Source organism: Saimiri boliviensis, chromosome 14 (assembly GCF_048565385.1).
Source record: "Saimiri boliviensis isolate mSaiBol1 chromosome 14, mSaiBol1.pri, whole genome shotgun sequence".
In the NCBI taxonomy this organism is placed as follows: Eukaryota; Metazoa; Chordata; class Mammalia; order Primates; family Cebidae; genus Saimiri; species Saimiri boliviensis.
In genome coordinates, this window is record NC_133462.1 from 11095474 (window position 1) to 11115499 (window position 20026).

Below are 20026 nucleotides of genomic sequence, written 5' to 3' on the forward strand. Positions count from 1 at the left end.
TGTTTTTAGTAGAGACGGGGTTTTACCATATTGGTTGGGCTGGTCTCAAACTCCTGATCTCAGGTGATCCACTTGCCTTGGTCTCCCAAAGTGCTGGGATTACAGGCGTGAGCCACGGTGTGCCTGGTCTTTTTTTTTTTTTTTTTTTTTTTTTAAACAGAGTTTCACTCTGTTGCCCAGGCTGGAGTGAAGTGGCATGCTCTCAGCTCACAACAATTTTGCCTCCCAGATTTAAGTTCTTCTTGTGCCTGAGCCTCTCAAGTAGCTGGGAGTACAGTCACGCTACCATGCCTGGCTAATTTTTATATTTTTAGTAGAGATGGGGTTTTACCATGTGGGCCAGACTGCTCTTGAACTCGAAACCTCAGGTGGTCCACCCACCTTGGCTTCCCAAAGTGCTGGGATTACAGCCGTGAGCCACTATACCAGGCCTTAAATTTATTTATGTTATGTCATTTAAGTCCATTTTTCCTTCTAGAGTGTGAATGCTGTGAGGGTGGGGGCAGCGCCTATTTTCTTGCTGAAAATGCGTTTCTTCATTCAACAAATGTTTTTTCTTTTTCTTTTTTTTTTTTTTGAAACTGAGTCTCGCTCTTTTGCCCTGGCTGGAGTATAGTGGCACGATCTTGGCTCACTGCAACCTCTGTTCCCGGGTTCAAGAGATTCTCCTGCCTTAGCTTCCCAAGTAACTGGGATTACAGGTGTGCACCACCATGCCCAGCTAATTTTTGTAATTTTAGCAGAGAAGGGGTTTCACCATATTGGCCAGGCTGGTCTTGAACTCCTGACCTCGTGATCCACCTGCCTCAGCCTCCCAAAGTGCTGGGATTACAGGCTTGAGCCACCGCGCCCGGCCTCAAATTCATGCTCTTAAACGGTTGTCTCCCGAGAGACAAACGCAACATATTTTGCAAAGCACTGACCTGATGTGGTGGTGGCTCATGTTTGTAATTCCTGTGATTTGGGAGGCTGAGTGTCGCTTGAAGCCAGGAGTTCGAGATTAACCTAGGCAATATATCTAGATCCTTGTTTCTATTTTTAAAAAATTATAGAAAGCACTGGATGAGGAATGGAAAGATTTTCTAGCTCCCCAGGACAGTTTAAAAAATTTTTAAACTACTATTCCCAGCATGCCCTTCTCCCCTGGGTGAGGGGGTGGGGCCTAATAGAACTACATTTCCCTGAATGCAACGCCTGCACCGCTTGTTGTTTAGTATCTCGGGAATTGTAGTCTTATGTAAAGATGTTTGTCCACAAATCCCAGCATGCACCTGTGATCCGACTCATTTGGTAGGAAAAGGACGGGCTCTTGACTCTTCACCCATCTTCACCCAGGCTGGCCCCATTAGTGAAACTACAATTCCCAGCGGTCTGTGCGCGAGAGGGCCGGCGGGTTTTTCTGCCGGAAGTCCGCTCTGCCTCTGGGCCCCACAACTGCACCCTGAGCCGGAGCTGCCCAGTCGCCGCGGGACCGGGGCCGCTGGGGTCCGGACGGGGGTCGCCATGGTAACGGGGGCGCTCTACGCCGGGGACTGGCGGAGGGAAATGCACGCGTAAATAACTGAGGCTCAATCGGGCGCTGACAAGCCCCTCCTTTGCTGCGGATGGTCTCGGCCGGGCGCGGGCTCTGGGGATTGGGGCCGATCCAGGGCCGGGACGGAGGGCACAGGGCGGGGATTCTCTGCGCGGGGGTCACCGGGGGTCTCGCGGCGAGGGGCATTGGGGGTGCGGTTCCAAGGGGAAAGGGCTGTGCAGGTGGGAGACATCGTAGATGGTTGGGAGCTTTGAAACGGGAGGAAACTCGCAAGGCACGGTCTTGGGGGTTGCGAGAAGGCATTGGAGGTGGGGAGGGGGCTTCCGAAAAAGGAAGGCGCTCTGGGAGTGTGGTGGGAGTCCTGTACAAGAACGGGGACCTCGGAACAGGGAAGGGAGGTTTTCTTGGTGCGAGGAGTCTCTAGAGACAAGGATTTGATTGCAGGTGGAGAGGGGATGTTGAACCAGGGTCAGGAGACTGCTTTTGAGACAGGGATCATCTCAAGGAGAAGAGACCCGGCACAGGAAGCCAGAAGTAGGGAGTGAGACTTAAGGGTCAGGGAAAGCGCTGTAAAAGGAGTGAGGGCCTGGAGGTAAGATGGACACTAGGAATGAATGGGGAGCAGCTGAATAGAAGTTGAATAGGAATTGAATAGGTCTTTCCAAGAGGAGAGATCGTGTGGGGTGGGGCGTAGGCTTGGAAGTGTGAGATCTGGGGAGGGATCTTTGTTGGGGCAAAGACTGGACATTGGGCCGGGCGCGGTGGCTCAAGCCTGTAATCCCAGCACTTTGGGAGGCCGAGGCGGGTGGATCAAAAGGTCGAGAGATCGAGACCAACCTGGTCAACATGGTGAAACCCCGTCTCTACTAAAAATACAAAAAAAATTAGCTGGGCATGGTGGCGCGTGCCTGTAATCCCAGCTACTCAGGAGGCTGAGGCAGGAGAATTGCCTGAACCCAGGAGGCGGAGGTTGCGGTGAGCCGAGATCGCGCCATTGCACTCCAGCCTGGGTAACAAGAGTGAAACTCCGTCTCAAAAAAAAAAAAAAAGACTGGACATTGGATTTAGGAGTGTCCTTGTCCCCCATGCTGGGGCTTTGGATCTAGAAAAGGGTTGTTTGGGCCGGAAGTTTGGAAAGGGTGTCAGAGCAGGGGGCGGAGTCTCCTCCAGGAACAGGGTCCTTGGAGGCAAAATATGACCTTTTGAAGAAGGGAGGAGACCTGGGAGTGGAACAAGGCATGTCACCAATTAAAAAGCCCATTGAGGCCGCAAGGAGGGGAACTGAGACTGGGAAAATGGAGGTCAAAAGGGAACAACTCCAGAGGACGGGGATTGGAGACAAGGAAGGTTGGGGGGCAGCTAGAGGGAACAGCAGAGGCTCGAGTTTGCAGGGATTCAGGACGGAGGGGACTTCTCAGGGTGGGTCCTTGAGGAGGAGAGATTCCAGGTGGGAAGAAAACAGGAGCCGGGCGCGGTGGCTCACGCCTGTAATCCCAGCACTTTGGGAGGCCGAGGCGGGTGGATCACGAGGTCAAGAGATCGAGACCATCCTGGTCAACATGGTGAAACCCCGTCTCTACTAAAAATACAAAAAATCAGCTGGGCATGGTGGCACGTGCCTGTAATCCCAGCTACTCAGGAGGCTGAGGCAGGAGAATTGCCTGAACCCAGGAGGCGGAGGTTGCGGTGAGCCGAGATCGCGCCATTGCACTCCAGCCTGGGTAACAAGAGCGAAACTCCGTCTCATAAAAAAAAAAAAAAAAAAAAAAAAAACAGGAAGAGGTATACCAGGGAGTTTGGGAGTAAGAGGCAGAGTGTTTTGTCAACTCCGTGGGTTTGCCTCTAGTTCCCCTTCTTCTGTATGCATGTCTCTGGCGTCGCTTCTAGGCTGTAGCTACCTTGTGTGGGTCTTCCAACGTCCCTTCCTGCCCGGGACCCCTGCACTGCTAGGAAGTGGTTTTCTCTGGCTCAGCAGAAGGCGTTCTTGGAAGCAGAGTGTAATATCCTGTTCCTATCGAGTTTGGTTGGTTGGGGGAGGGAGGACAGAGTGTGTGGAGAATGAGGCTTAGGAAAGAGAGTTCACTCTCTTTCCTGAGAGAAGACTTTCAACCTGGGGTGGTGACTCATGCCTGTAATCCCAGCACTGTGGGAGGCCAAGGCAGGCGGGTCACAGGAGGTCAGGAGTTCAAGACTAGCCTGGCCAACATGGTGAAACCCCATTTCTACCAAAAATACAAAAATTAGCCAGGCGTGGTGGTGGATGTCTGTAATCCCAGCTACTTGGGAGGCTGAGGCAGGAGAATCGCTTGAATCCAGGTGGTGGAGGCTGCAGTGGGCTGAGACCCTGCCACTGCACTCCAGCCTGGGTAACAGAGTGAGACTCTGATGCCCCCCCCAACACACACACAAAAGGACAGGACAAGAGGACTGTCTTTCCTAAGAGGCTCCCACAAGTTGGGGTCGGGGTTTCAGAGCAAAGCCTTTGGACTCCCACCTCTGCTTTCTGGCTGTGAGACTTTCTTTCCCTGAATCTGTTTCCTCATCTATAAAATGAGCGTAAGCATGCCCGTCTCAGACAGAAATGGGCCCCAGAGCTTCCAGCAGGGTAAGCTTGGGCCATGGTTTTCTTTTCTTTTCTTTTTTTTTTGAGACGGAGTTTCGCTCTTGTTACCCAGGCTGGAGTGCAATGGCGCGATCTCGGCTCACCGCAACCTCCGCCTCCTGGGTTCAGGCAATTCTCCTGCCTCAGCCTCCTCAGTAGCTGGGATTACAGGCACGTGCCACCATGCCCAGCTAATTTTTTGTATTTTTAGTAGAGACGGGGTTTCACCATGTTGACCAGGATGGTCTCGATCTCTCGACCTCGTGATCCACCCGCCTCAGCCTCCCAAAGTGCTGGGATTACAGGCTTGAGCCACCGCGCCCAGCCTGGGCCATGGTTTTCTGAAAGTCACGTAATGAAACGTGATGCTGCTAAGAGCTGGTATTTTTTTTTTTTTTTTTTTGAGAGGGAGTCTTGCTTTGTCACCCATGCTGGAGTGTAGTGGCACGATCTTGGCTCATTGTAACCTCCGCCTCCTGGGTTCAAGTGATTCTTCTGCCTTAGCCTCACAAGTAGCTGGGATTACAGGCAAGTGCCACCACACCCAGCTAAATTTTTTCTTTTTCTTTTTTTGGTATTTTTAGTACAGACAGGGTTTCGCCCTGGTGGCCAGGCTGGTTTCAAACTCCTGACCTCAGGGGATCCACCTGCTTCAGCCTCCCAAAGTGTTAGGATTACCAGCATGAGCCACCGTACCTGACCCAAGAGCTGATACTTATTTATTTATTTATTTATTTTAAATAAAGATAAAAACGGGGTTTCACCATATTGGTCAGGCTGGTCTCGAACTCCTGACCTCAGGTGATCCTCCCGCCTCAGCCTCCCAAAGTGCTGGGATTACAGGCGTGAGCCACCACACCCGGCTGAGCTGGTACTTATATAGCAGTTTGTACTAGTCACTGTACTACACTATTTTTTTTTTTTTTTTTTTTTTTTTGAGACAGCGTCTCGTTCTTTCACCCGGGCTGGAGTGCAGTGGTGCCTTCTCTGCTCTCTGTACCCTCTGCCTCCTGGATTGAAGCAATTCTCCTGCCTCAGCCTCCCAAGTAGCTGGGATTACAGCCAACCCCCACATCCCACCTGGCTAATTTTTGTATTTTTAGTAGAGATGGGGTTTCTCCAAGTTAGCCAGGCTGGCATCGAACTCCTGACCTCAAGTGGTCCACCTGCCTTGGCCTCCCACAGAGCTGGGATTATAGGCATGAAACACCACGCCCAGCCAGGAATATTCTTTACCCCTCACAGTAAACTCAGGCAACCAAACAGTTAAGTCACGAAAGTGGCAGACCCTTTGGAAAACAGCAATTTCTGAGAAAGGTAAACACAGTGTTACTCTATGACCCAGCAATCACACTCTTACACCCAAGAGAAATGATACTTCCACACAAAAACCTGTACACAAATCTTCATAGCGGTATTATTCATAATAGCCGCACAGCAGAAACAACCCACGTGTTCAAAGTCGGCCTTATCCATCCAGCAGCGTCACTCAGTCACGGAAAGGAATGCAGCTCTGCCGCTTACCGCCCCACGGATGAGCCTGAAAACGTCCCGCAGAGTGAAGGAATCCAGACACGAATGCCACGGAGCGCATGATTCCACTCACGTGCAGTGTCCAGAACAGACACACACACACAGAGACAGAAAGGAGACTCGTGGCTGCCAGGGGCGGGGGCACAGAGAGCGACTGCTAGTGGGTGGGGAGGTTTTCAGGGAAAGATGATGAAAATGTTCTGGAATTAGACAGTCAATTAGATAGTGGTGACATTAGGTGGGGTGTGGTGGCTCACGCCTGACCCAGCCCTTTAGGAGGCTGAGACACAGGTATCTGATCACTTGAGGCCAGGAGTTTGAGATCAGCCTGGATAACATGGTGAAACCCCGTCTCTACTAAAAATACAAAAATTAGCTGGGCATGGCGGCACGTGCCTGTAATCCCAGCTACTCAGGAGGCTGAGGCAGGAGAATTGCTTGAAACCAGGAGGCGGAGGTTGCGGTGAGCCAAGATCGCGCCATTGCACTCCAGCCTGGGTAGCAAGAGCAAAACTCCGTCTCAAAAAAAAAAAAACCAACAACAGCAAAAAAAGAGAGACAGATAAGAAGTGGTGGAGGCTGGGACTCAGGGCCCTGGAGCTGACTCCAGAGTTGGAGACTTGTGGAAGGGACGGACGTCACTCCACAGGGTGCTTGAGGGACCTGGGATGGAGTGTGTGGCAAGGCCGGCCTGGCTTGGGTCTGGGGAGCAGCTGAGACCCCTGGAAGGCAGTCAGCAGGGAGGCCCTGAGCCTGAGCTCCCCTCTGGGTGGATGGGTGGGGCTGCAGGGCAGCACCCAGCCCGCTCTCTGTGCCCCTCTCACTTCCTCCTCCTCCTGCTGCCCCCAGATCCGCTTTATCCTCATCCAGAACCGGGCAGGCAAGACGCGGCTGGCCAAGTGGTACATGCAGTTTGACGATGATGAGAAACAGAAGCTGATCGAGGAGGTGCACGCCGTGGTCACCGTGCGCGACGCCAAGCACACCAACTTTGTGGAGGTGACGCCCGCCCCATGCCTCCTGCACGTCCCCCGCTTCCTCCTGCGCTCCTTCCCCACTCCCTGCCCAGCCTCTAGTTGCAAGAACCCATCAGCCCCTCCATCCGTCCCATATGCATTCACTCAACCCGATTTGAGCTTGCTGGCTTCTTCCCTTCCGTTTGCTCATACTTCTCATCAGACTTCCTATAGAACGTTGCCCTGGCTGATCTCGAGCTCTTGAGCTCTAGTGATCTGCCTGCCTCGGCCTCCCAAAGTGCTGGGATTACAGGCATGAGCCACTGCGCCCAGCCAGGGTACAGGTTTAAATGGTTTGGTCAGAATGGCGTTGCTGAAAAGGTGACATTGGAGCCCAGACCTGAAGGAGTTGAGGGAGGAAGGAACATTTCAAGCCAAGGGAAGAGCGAGTGCAAAGGGCCCGGGGCAAGGGTGTCCTCAGGGCGGGCCAGGGACAGCAGGAATGCCCGTGAGAGGTGGAGGAGATGGGAGAGGGCAGGTAACAGGGTAATCTCTTGGTGCAGGGCTGCAGCGAAGACGGGCTCTCACTGTGAGTCAGACGGAGAGCAGGAAGGTTATCTTTGTTTTTGGTGTGTTTTCGAGCCAGGGTCCTGCTGTGTCGCCCAGGCTGGAGTGCAGTGGTGTAATCGCAGCTCAGTGCAGCCTCCCAAGCCCCAGCCAGCCTCCTACCTCATAAATCCAGATGGCTGGGACCACAGGCATGCACCACCACACCTATCTTAATTAAAAAAATTTCTTGGCCGGGCGCGGTGGCTCAAGCCTATAATCCCAGCACTTTGGGAGGCCGAGGCGGGTGGATCACGAGGTCAAGAGATCGAGACCATCCTGGTCAACATGGTGAAACCCCGTCTCTACTAAAAATACAAACAATTAGCTGGGCATGGTGGCGCGTGCCTGTAATCCCAGCTACTCGGGAGGCTGAGGCAGGAGAATTGCCTGAACCCAGGAGGCAGAGGTTGTGGTGAGCCGAGATCGCGCCATTGCACTCCAGCCTGGGTAACAAGAGCGAAACTCCGCCTCAAAAAAAAAAAAAAAATTTCTTTCTCCCGAGAAGAAGTCTTGCTCTGTTGCCCAGGCTGAAGGGTAGTGGCATAATCTTGGCTCACTGCAACCTCCACCTCCCAGGTTCAAGTGATTCTCCCACCTCAGCCTCCCGGGTAGCTGGGACCACAGGCATGTGCCACCAATGCCCTGCTAATTTTCGTATTTTTGGTAGAGACAGGGTTTTGCCATGTTGCCCAGTCTGTTCTCGAACTCCTGATCTCAAGCCATCTGCCCACTGTGGCTTTCCAAAGTACTAGAGTGATAGGTGTGAGCCAGCGCACCCAGCTAATTTTAAAATTTTTTGTAGAGACACGGTCTTGCTATGTTGTCCAGGCTGGTCTTGAACCACAGAGGGTTTCGAGCAGAGGAGGGCCACGGACCGACTTGAGGCTACCCTGCAGGGCAAGAGCAGAGCAGGAGACTGCTGGGGAGAGAGGTGGCCGCAGCGGTCCGGGTGGGAGATGCTGGTGAGTGGACCAGCATGGAAGCCGTGGGGAGCCAGGAAAGTTGGAGATGGACCCAGCTGGAGGGCCAAGAACTGGATGTGGAACGAGAGCCAGCGAGACAGCTAGATTTCCCACTTGAGTCCGCGGGTAGCATGCAGCTGTCATGATCTGAGATGGCCAGACGGGAAGAGCAGGCGGAGGTGAAGACCGGAGGGAGGTGATGCGGGGGTCAGGCCCAGGGTATCGTCCACCTCCCAGCAGAGAGGTCCAGAGTCAGGGTTCTCGGAGAAAGCTGGGTAGGATATGGAAATGGCGTTTCTGCACAGAGGGAAACCAAGGCTGAGGAACTCGCCGGGAAAGTAAGGACAGACCAAGGAGAGGAAAGAGCAGAGGGCCACCTCTGCAGGCAGAGAGATGAGGCGGGAGAGGAGAACCAAGAGCTCGGGTGTCCCGGCAGCCAGGCGGGGACAGTGTTGGAGCTGTCTCTCCAGGAGGAGGTGGCGGGTGTTGTCACCAAGAGCAGCAAGTGGGGTTGGGGCGAGGAACCGGGGCGTCGGGTGTGCCAGCTGTGTGGGTGCCTCGCTGCCACTGTAGCGGCCGGTTGTGTGCCAAGGCCTGGGGCCTGGGAGGGGTCAGTGAGGCACAATGATATAGGGGCAGCAGCACGAAAGGTTGGCTGGGCAGGTGAGGATGTTACCGGGGAGACTGCCTGTCACGTCTTGGGCTCCTCTGGGAACCAGGCCCGCCCATTCATTCAGTTGTTCATTTGTGCATTTATTCACCAGATGTTGCTGTGAGCGCCTCCGTGATCAGCCCAGTACTGGGTTCACAATGATCACCAAGGCAGCCTTGTGCTGGCTTCTTGGGACTCACAGCCCAGGAAGGGACATGAGCCTGTCCCTAGACAGTGACACCCAGAGTGGGCAGGGCTAGGATTGAGGAGCTTGTTTGGAGGAGGGCACCTGACCCACCCTGGGGGTCTGGAGGGCTTCCTGGAGGAGGGGACTGGTGAGTGAAAATCAAAGGGAGGAGTAGGCAGCTGAAAGACACGGGCTATCCCTCTTGTTATTATTTGAGACAGGGTTTCACTGGCCCAGGCTAGAGTGCAGTGGTGCAGTCATAGCTCACTGCCGCCTCTGCCTCCCAGTCTCAAGTGATCCTCTCACCTCAGCCTCCCAAGTAGCAGGACTCTAGGTACACACCGCCACGCCCAGTTAATTTTTTGTATGTTTTATACAGATGGGGTCTTGGTATGTGGCCTAGACTGCTTTTGAATTGAGCTCAGGGGATCCCTCTGCCTTGGCCTCCCAAAGTGCTGGGGCGACAGGTGTAAGCCCCCGCACTGTCCCGCCTTCTGCTCTCCCTCATTAGGAGCCCTGTGATGACCCTCATCCCACCCGAACGATCCAGGATGTTCGCCCCATCTCATGCTTAACTTCGTCACAAGTTAAGGGGCTGCAGAGTCCCTTTTTGCCATATAAGGTCCCATATTCACAGAGTCTGGGATTGGGATGTGGACGTCTTTGGGGGCCATTATCCTGTGCCAGCCCTGTGCAGGGCAGCACTGGGGACAGTGTGACAGCTCCAGGTTTGCTCACAGGTTGAGTCCAGTGGCGAGACAGACCCATCACCAGACAGTGACAACCTGCTGTGGTCAGGCTGGGGTGGGGCAGGGCTGCCACAGTGGCATGGGATGTTCAGGGGGGTCACCTGCCCCAGCCTGCGGGAGGAGAGAATGTACTCTGAGAGAATGTAGCTGGAGAAGAGATGGTGGCCTGGGGCAGATCCCTGAGAAGCCTCAACATTTAAAATGGGAAGGAGAGGCTAGAAAGATGGAGCGGTAGCCGGAGGCAGAGGAAAGTGAGAGCGGGAAAGGCCGAATTGCAAAAAAAGAGGACCGATGATCAGTGTCCGGTCAGTTACCTGTGCGTTCTTTGTACGTCTTAGAGTAGTTACACTAGAAATCCTATTCAGGCCGGGTGTGGTGGCTCATGCCTGTAATGCCAGCATTCTGGGGGGCCAAGGCCGGCAGATTATCTGAGGTCAGGAGTTCGAGACTAGCCTGGCCAGGATGGCGAAACCCCATCTCTACTAAAAATACAAAAATTAACTGGACATGGTGGCTCACGCCTGTAGTCGCAGCTACCCAGGAGGCTGAGGCAGGAGAATTGCTTGAACCCAGGAAGCAGAGTTGCAGCGAGCAGAGATTGTGCCACTGCACTCCAGTCAGGGCGACGGAGTGAGACTCCATCTCAAAACAACAGCAACAACAAAAACCTGAAAACATGCTTGGAGTATAGCAATGAACAGGAGATTGAGCTGAAAAAATGCATAAAAAACTGAGGACCGAGGATGGCACTTACAGCCACACGTGGTCCCCAGCAGGTGGCGCCACATGCACAGCCCAGCCCTAGAGCGCTTTTTTTGTTTTTTAAGACAAGGTCTCTGCCGCCCAGGCTAGAGTGCAGTGATGCGAGCATGGCTCACTGCAGCCTTGACCTCCCAGGCTCAGGTCAGCCTCCCACCTCAGCCTCCCGAGTCGCTGGGACCACAGGTACATGCCATCATGTCCAGCTAATGTTTGTATTTTTGTAGAGACGAGTTTCACCATGTTGCCCAAGCTGGCCTGCACCTCTTGTAGTGCTGGGTTTTTTGTTTTTTTTTTTAGTGAACCTGAAGAACTGAACTGGGATTTTCAGGTTTTGGCCAAAGATATTGTACATTGTAACCCAGTATGCGTATATATGTGTCTGTGTGTGTCTGTTTGTCTGTGTCTTTTTTTTTTTTTTGAGACGGAGTTTCGCTTGTTACCCAGGCTGGAGTGCAATGGCGCGATCTCGGCTCACCGCAACCTCCGCCTCCCAGGTTCAGGCAATTATCCTGCCTCAGCCTCCTGAGTAGCTGGGATTACAGGCACGCGCCACCATGCCTAGCTAATTTTTTTGGATTTTTTAGTAGAGACGGGGTTTCACCGTGTTGACCAGGTTGGTCTCGATCTCTTGACCTTGTGATCCACCCGTCTCGGCCTCTCAAAGTGCTGGGATTACAGGCTTGAGCCACCGTGCCCGGCCGTGTCTGTGTCTTTACTTAACACACACATAAAATTAGAATCTGTGTCCCTGATCCTGACATATTTGTTCACGGGGTGTGTGTGTGTTACTGTGCTAACTGTATATATCACATTTCAGTGAGGGCAGGACCCAGGATTGTCTTGGTGACAGTGGTGACCCTCCTCCCTGCACTGCCTATCACAGGCCTGGCATAGAGTAGCTGCCCAGGAAATGTTCGTTAAATAATTAATTCCAAGCTAAAGAATGTGACTGTCTTCAGAGGTAGCAGGAAGTCACAGAGGAAGTGGCAAGGCTGCATGGACACTGCTGAACATGCCAGACTCAGCCTTGGGCTTTTGCTACCAGCTCGGAACATTCCTGCCTCTCCTCCAGGTCTCAGCTCCAATACCCCCTCCTTCAGGAAGCCCTCCCTGACTCCCCAGGCTCAGAGGGGGTTAGGTGCCCCCTTTAGGTTCTCACAGACCAGTCCTGTCCACCCTGGGGATAACCGGCCCTCACTGCACCGTGAGCGGATTTAGTGCTGTCTCGGCTACTGCTGTGACCCCAGCACAGGGCCAGGCACAGAGCGGGGCCTCGGGACCACATGTGGAGTGAAGGACTGAAGGTTTTGGCCCCAGTCTGCCTGGCACATTGGGTCCTGACATACTCTGTTGCTGACACTCTCTCTGTCCCGCAGTTCCGGAACTTCAAGATCATTTACCGCCGCTATGCTGGTCTCTACTTCTGCATCTGTGTGGACGTCAACGACAACAACCTAGCTTACCTGGAGGCCATTCACAACTTCGTGGAGGTACGGGGCGGGGGGTGGGGTGGGGTGGTGAGGGGGAGGGGGGCGGGCAGTCCTGGGGTGGCCCCTGAGGGCTGGGAACCCTCCAGGCCCCTCCTGAACCCTCCCCTCTGCGATGGCTGGGACCCAGGCTAGAGTGCGGTGGTGCAATCTGGGTTCATTACAACTGCCACTTCCAGGGTTCAAGTGATTCTCCTGCCTCAGCCTCCTGAGTAGCTGGGATTACAGGCACGCGCCACCATGCCCAGCTAATTTTTTGCATTTTTAGTAGAGACAGGGTTTCACCATGTTGACCAGGATGGTCTCGATCTCTTGACCTCGCGATCCACCCGCCTCGGCCTCCCAAAGTGCTGGGATTACAGGCACACGCCACCGCGCCTGGCTAATTTTTGTATTTTTAGTAGACACACGTTTCACCATGTTGGCCAGGCTGGTCTAGAACTCCTGACCTCAGGTGATCCACCACTTCAGCCTCCCAGAGTGTGGGGATTACAGGCGGGAGACACCCCATGTGACCTTTGCCATCTCTTTGCATCGAACTTTGCTTTTCTCTCTGCGTGTCTCCTCGCCTCTCTCACTGTCACTGTCCCTCTTCCCCGCCTCCCCCTTGGTCTCTGTTTTTCACTGTCTCTCTGATGACCTTGTTCCCATCTCTGTGTGTGTGACTGTCTCCCTGCCCGTCTCTTGCCATCTCTGCCTTCCTCTCCCAGGTCTTAAACGAGTATTTCCACAACGTCTGTGAACTGGACCTGGTGTTCAACTTCTACAAGGTAGGCTCCTGGTGATGAGGAGGAAGGAGCCAGAGGAGGGGCAGAGAGGGGGGCCCCGTGGTGCAGTAGCCTCCCGGAGCCTCTGCTGAGGTCTGTGTCTCGGCTCGAGGAGCATCAGAGCCCCAGCTTCCAGGGTCTGGGCCAGCATCCGCAGGGGCCTCCTCTCACCGCAGGGTCTTCCCCACACAGGTTTACACGGTTGTGGATGAGATGTTCCTGGCCGGTGAAATACGTGAGACCAGCCAGACGAAGGTGCTGAAACAGCTGCTGATGCTGCAGTCTCTGGAGTGAGGCGGGCAAGCCCCACCTCAACCCGGTCCGGCTCCGGCCCCGGCCCCTCCTGGACTCGCCTGCTCGCTTCCCCTTTCCAGGCCCGTGGCCAACCCAACAGCCCCTCCCTCAGCTGCCCATGAGGAAGGGACCCCGCTGCATCTGGGCCACAAGGGAGGAGACTGCACCCCACTGCCTCTGGGCCCTGGCTGCGGGCAGCGGCCACCATGTGTGTCCTGAGTGACCGTGCTGTTGTCCTGTGATGCCGTGAGCGTGTGTGCGTGGAGCCCCCAATAAACCTGTGGTCCTGCCTGGCCTTGCTTTGAGCGCTTGCCTGACTCCCCTGGGAACCAGATACCCAGGATGCCTTGCGGTCAGTCCATCAGTCAGTCAGTCAACAAACGCCCCTCGTGGCGCTGAGCAAGATGAGGGACACAGGTGCTCTTCAGACCTGCTCCTGCACACAGAGCCCCTGAGGCTGGAAGGGGCGGCCGGTTTAGATTCCAGGCACTTGCTGCTAAAATTACAATACTCAGCTGATGCTGAATGCCACTCACCCTCTCCCAGCATTGCTCTAAGCAATTGACATGTCTTACCTTCCTTACAGCTCACAAGATTATGAGGATGGGACTCTTTTGGTTTTTTTTTGAGACGTGGTCTCGCTCTATTGCCAGGCTGGGGCGCAGTGGTAGGATCACGGCTCACTGCAGCCTCGACCTCCCGTGCTCAGCTGATCCTGATCCTCCCACCTCGGCCTACCAAGGAGCTTGGACCACAGATGTGTGCTACCATGCCTAGTTAATTTTTTTTTTTTTTTTTTTTTGAGACAGAGTTTCGCTCTTTTTGCCCAGGCTAGAGTACAGTGGGGCATGCTCAGCTCACTGCAACCTCCACCTCCCAGGTTCAAGTGATTCTCCTGCCCCAGCCTCCTGAGTAGCTGGAATTACAGGCATGCTCCACCACACCTAATTTTTTGTATTTTTAGTAGAGACAGGGTTTTTTCCATGTTGGTCAGGCTGGTTTCGAACTACTGACCTCAGATGATCTGCCCACCTCGGGGTTCCAAAGTCTGGGATTACAGGCGTGAGCCACCATGCTCAGCCTTTTTTTTTTTTTGAGACAGTTCCACTCTTGTTGCCCAGGCTGGACTACAGTGGCTCAATCTCAGCTCCTGCAACCTCTGCCTCCCAGGTTCAATCAACTCTCCTACCTCGGCCTCCTGAGTAGTTTAAATTATAGGAGGTCCCCCAGCATAGCCGGCTAATTTTTTGTATTTTTAGTAGAGATGGGTCTAGACCATGTTGGCCAGGCTGGTCTTGAACTCCTGAGCTTGTGATCCTCTCGCCTTGGCCTCCCAAAGTGCTGGGATTACAGACATGAGCCACCGCGCCCAAACTTCTTTTTATTAATATAAAGTAATGTGTTACTGCTGCTCTAACAAATTATCACAATCTTAGTGGCTTAAAACACTGCAATTTTATGGCCGGGCGCGGTGGCTCAAGCCTGTAATCCCAGCACTTTGGGAGACCGAGGCGGGTGGATCACGAGGTCAAGAGATCGAGACCATCCTGGTGAACATGGTGAAACCCCGTCTCTACTAAAAATACAAAAAATTAGCTGGGCATGGTGGCGCGTGCCCGTAATCCCAGCTGCTCGGGAGGTTGAGGCGGGAGAATTGCCGAGATCGCGCCATTGCACTCCAGCCTGGGTAACGAGCGAAACTCCGTCTAAAAAAAAAACAAACTGCAATTTTATTACAATTCTCAAAATCTGAAATGAGTTTCAGTGGGCTAAAATCCCATTGTCAGCAAAGCTGTCTGCAAGTTCTAGGAGAGAATCCTTTCCTGCCTTTTCCAGTCTCCAGAGGCCACCTGCCGCCCTTGGCAGGTAACCCCATCCTCCACCCCGCAAGCCAGCTGGGTAGCATCTTCCCATCTCTCTGGCTCTGACTGATTTTCCTGCCGCTCGTTTTTACTCATAAGGACACCTGTGGTTACATTCGTCCTGCCTGGATAATCTGGATCATCTCACCATATCAAGACCCTGACTAGTGACATTTGCAAAGTCCCTTTTGCCGTGTAAGACAACACATTCACAGGTTCCAGAGAGGAGGATGTGGACATTTGTCGGGGGGTGGGGGGTGCGGTGCTATAATTCTGCCTGCCAAACAGCACACACTTAGATGGTGTCTATATAAAAATTGGGGGCCGGTTGCAGTGGCTCATACCTATAATCCCAGCACTTTGGGAGGCCAACGCGGCAGGTCATTTCTAACCAGCCTAACCAACATGGCGAAACCCCGTCTCTACTAAAAGTACAAAAATTAGCCAGGTGTGGTGTGGGGCAACTGTAATCCCAGCTACTCGGGAGGCAGAGGCACGAGAATCACTGGAACCCAGGAGGCTGCTTGCAGTGAACTGAGATCCCACCACTACTCCAGCATGAGTGACAGAGTGACTCTTTTTTTTTTTTTTTTTTTGAGACGGAGTTTCGCTCTTGTTACCCAGGCTGGAGTGCAATGGCGCGATCTCGGCTCACCGCAACCTCCACCTCCTGGGTTCAGGCAATTCTCCTGCCTCAGCCTCCTGAGTAGCTGGGATTACAGGCACGCGCCACCATGCCCAGCTAAATTTTTTTGTATTTTTAGTAGAGACAGGGTTTCACCATGTTGACTAGGATGGTCTCGATCTGTTGACCTCATGATCCACCCGCCTCGGCCTCTCAAAGTGCTGTGATTACAGGCTTGAGCCACCGCACCTGGCCCTTCCCTCCTTTTTTTGAGATGGAGTCTCGCTCTGTAGCCCAGGCTGGAGTGCACTGGGGTGATCTTGGCTCACCACAAGCTCCGCCTCTCGAGAGCTGGAATTACAAGCCTGCACCACCACTCCTGGCTAATTTTTGTATTTTTAGCAGAGAGGGAGTTTCACCATGTTAGCCAGGCTGGTCTTGAACTCTGGACCTCAGGTGATCTGCCCACCTTGGCTTCCCAAAGTGTTGGGATTACAGGCGTGAGCCCCTGTGCCTGGCTGCCATTGTTATTTTCTTATTTATTTGTAGTAGCTCTTTATTTATTGTGGATCCACAGTCTGTCATACATGTCACAAACATTTCCCCCAGGTTGCTTTTGTCTTTTGACTTTGTATGTGGTATCTTTAATTTTTTTTTTTTTTTTTTTTTTTTTTTAGGAAGAAGCGTTTAGTGTTTTGTTTTCTGCTAGTCTTTCTTCAGTGTATATTATGGCCTTGGGAAGGTTTCTCCAGGACAAAGTGTTTATAAAAATAGAGCAGGCAGTTTATAAAAGAAATGGATGAAGCGAGAGACTAACGTCAGAGCTTCCCTCTTCCCCACCACATCCTGTAGAAAGGGCTTTAAGGAGCTATTTCTGTTCTTCCCCGTATTAAATGAAAAGGGATGTGTTGCAGATAAGAAAACAGGTGTGTGTGTGTGTGTGTGTGTGTGTGTGCGCGCGCGCGCGTGTGTTGGGGCTGCGTGGATGACAGGGCAGGAGGGAGAGGTAAAAATGAAAGCTGTCTGCCAAGGAACCTCAAGTCCCCAGCCTCTGACTCAGTGACTCTCAGCTCAGGGGTGACTGAAGGAAGCTGCTGAAAATGGGGAGGAAGCTCTTAGTGCCTGAGGACAGCTGTCAGGGCTTTTGGCACATTCCTGGATACCTGGGGGTGAGGGTGGTCGAAGCCACTCAAGGACAAACTGTGTGGCCTGAACACTCAGCGTCTGCAGGAAGTCCTTGGTATTTAATTGCCTGGGGAAATGCATCTGTGCCTGTGCGCGAAATGGGGAATCCACGGCAAAGGCGTCTGTGTGTCTCAGTGCATGGAAACTACATCTCTCACCTGAAACTTATGTTGAAAGAAAAGCTTAAAAGTACGAACTCAGCCAGGTGCAGTGGCGCCTGTAATCCCAGCAGTTTGGGAGGCCAATGTTATAGGATCACTTGAGCTCAGGAGTTTGAGACCAGCCTGGGCAACATAGGGAGACATCTCGACTTTTTTTTTTTTTTTTTTTTTTTTTTTTTGGAGACAGTCTTGCTCTGTCACCCAGGCCGAGTGCAGTGGCATGATCTCAGCTCACTATAACCTCCACCTCCCGAGATCAAGCGATTCTCCTGCCTCAGCCTCCCAAGTAGCTGGGATTACAGGCGCCCGCCACCACCCATCATGCCCAGCTATCTTTTCTTTTTTTTTTTTTTAAGTAGAGATGAAATTTCACTGTGTTGACCAGGCTGATCTTGAACTCTTGACCTTAGGTGATCCACTTGCCTTGGCCTCCCAAAGTGCTGGGATTACAGCCATGAACTACTACACCTGGCTCATGTGGTGGCATGCACCTGTACTCCCAGCTACTCAGGAGTAGGTGGGAGGATCCCTTCAGCCCAGGGGCTGTAATGAGCTGTGATGGTGACCTGCGCAATCCAGCCTGGGTGACAGAGCAAGACCCTGTCTCTTTAAAAAAGAAAAGTAATGAACCAGTGGTACATGCAACAACACAAATGGATCTTTTTTTTTGAGACGGAGTTTCGCTCTTGTTACCCAGGCTGGAGTGCAATGGCGCGATCTCGGCTCACCGCAACCTCCGCCTCCTGGGTTCAGGCAATTCTCCTGCCTCAGCCTCCTGAGTAGCTGGGACTACAGGCGTGCTCCACCATGCCCAGCTAATTTTTTGTATTTTTAGTAGAGACGGGGTTTCACCATGTTGACCAGGATGGTCTCGATCTCTTGACCTCGTGATCCACCCGCCTCAGCCTCCCAAAGTGCTGGGATTATTACAAATGAATCTTAAATATTAAGTAATTATGCTGAGCAAAAGCAGCCAGGCTCAGAAGGCGTGAGCCACTGGGCCCGGCCTCAATAGAATACTACACAATTACAGAAATTGGCCAGGTGCAGCGGCTCACGCCTGTAATCCCAGCAGTTTGGGAGGCTGAGGTGGGTGGATCACCTGAGGCAGAGTTCACAAATCTGTAACCTGACCTTCCCTGTCACTTCCCTGGCTCTTTCTACTGGCTAAGCTTCATTTCCCCAAAGTAACTGAAGCCTTCTGCCACCGCCCTGGCCACCGTGGCTGCTGGAACCGCCATAGGCATCTTGCTTTCATGTTTTGGCAAAATCTTGGCCTCCGTCACCACAGGGGCCAGGGCTTCCGCCCGCAAACTCTCCTCCCTTCTTGATCCAAAATTCGAAGACTGTTTGTTGTAAAGGCCAAAATTACTGCAGCTTTTGCCACCTCCAAAATTGCTTCCATCATTACTGTGATGGAGTTTCCTGGTCTTTCTTTGAGACAGGGTCTTGATCTGTTGCCCAGACTGAAGTGCAGTGGCTCAATCTCGGCTCACTGCAGCTTCCACCTCCAGGTTCAAGCAATTCTCCTGTCTCAGCCTCCCGAGTAGCTGGGACTACAGGTGCCTGCCATCACATCCAGCTAATTTGTGTATTTTGTGTCTCTTCCAGAAACGCCCTTACAGACACACCCAGAAATAATGAACTATGTGGGCACCCCTTAACCCAGTCAAGTTGACACATAGGATAAACCATCACAGCTGGGTGTGGTGGCTCACGCCTGTAATCCCAGCACTTTGGGAGACCAAGGCAGGTGGATCACCTGAGGTCAGGAGTTTGAGACCAACCTGGCCAACATGGTGAAACCCCATCTCTACTAATACAAAAATTAGCCAGGCGTGGTGGCAGGTGCCTGTAGTCCCAGCTACTTGGAGGCAGAGACAGGAGAATTGCTTGAACCTGGGAGGCAGAGGTTGCAGTGAGCCAAGATCACACCTCTGCACTCCAGCTTGGGCAACACAGCAAGACTCTGTCTCAAAAACAAAAACAAAAGAAAAATTAGGATGTGGTGGTGCATGCCTATAATCCCAGGTACTTGGGAGGCTGAGGCAGGAGAATCGCTTGAACCTGGGAGGCAGAAGTTGCCGTCAGGTTGCCATGAGCGGAGATCATCATACCACTGTACCACAGCCTGGTGACAGAGTGAGACTCCATCTCAAAAAAAAAAAAAAAAAAATCTTTAGATGTTGTTCTTCAGTGTCCTCTGATGCCATCAACAAATATCTTTATATATATATATATACATTATGTACATACATATACAGCATGGTTGTCAAATTTAGGAGAATACTGAAATATTACATTTAATATGAAATATAAGGCCGGGCGCGGTGGCTCAAGCCTGTAATCCCAGCACTTTGGGAGGCCGAGGCGGGTGGGTCACAAGGTCAAGAGATCGAGACCATCCTGGTCAACATGGTGAAACCCCGTCTCTACTAAAAATACAAAAAAACTGGCTGGGCATGGTGGCGCGTGCCTGTAATCCCAGCTACTCAGGAGGCTGAGGTAGGAGAATTGCCTGAACCCAGGAGGCGGAGGTTGCAGTGAGCCGAGATCGCGCCATTGCACTCCAGCCTGGGTAACAAGAGCGAAACTCCGTCTCTAAAAAAAAAAAGAAATATAAGAGTAAGAAATCATATACACAGTTGCCACTTCAGATTTATCGAAAGCATAAAATCAACATAGGTAAGTTCTTGATGACTGTTTAATGACACTGGATGTAAGTATCTACTATAGAAATCACCCACCGTGAATGTGGGTCATTTTTTCTGCCACTAGACTGAGTCATCAAGCACAGAAGATACATCAATTTTATCTGTTAGCCACATGTACAATTTTTTTATTTCTTGTAAAATACAAACGGGATCCGTGTACAGAACATGCAGGTTTATCACATAGGTGTATGTGTGCCATGGTGGTCTGCTGCATCTATTGACTGTCCTCTACCTTCACTCCCTTCACTCGATCCTTTTTTTCCCTTTTGTGATAGGGTCTTGCTCTGCTGCCCAGGCTGGAGTGCAGTGGTACGACCACAGCCCACTGCGGCCTTCAACTCCTGGGCTTAAGTGATCCTCCCATCTCAGCCTCCCAAGTAGTTGG

At 52.5% G+C, this 20026-nt stretch overlaps 1 protein-coding gene across 1 annotated transcript; it reads left to right on the forward strand.

Annotated features, from left to right (window-relative positions):
• The first annotated feature begins 1374 nt into the window (after nt 1-1374).
• AP2S1 (adaptor related protein complex 2 subunit sigma 1) lies at nt 1375-13389 on the forward strand. The gene is made up of 5 exons (XM_039466503.2): nt 1375-1506; nt 6519-6668; nt 11923-12036; nt 12744-12803; nt 12993-13389. The coding sequence occupies exons 1-5, from the start codon at nt 1504-1506 to the stop codon at nt 13092-13094; spliced, it is 429 nt and encodes a 142-aa protein (XP_039322437.1). The 5' UTR covers nt 1375-1503; the 3' UTR covers nt 13095-13389.
• The last annotated feature ends 6637 nt before the right edge of the window (nt 13390-20026 follow it).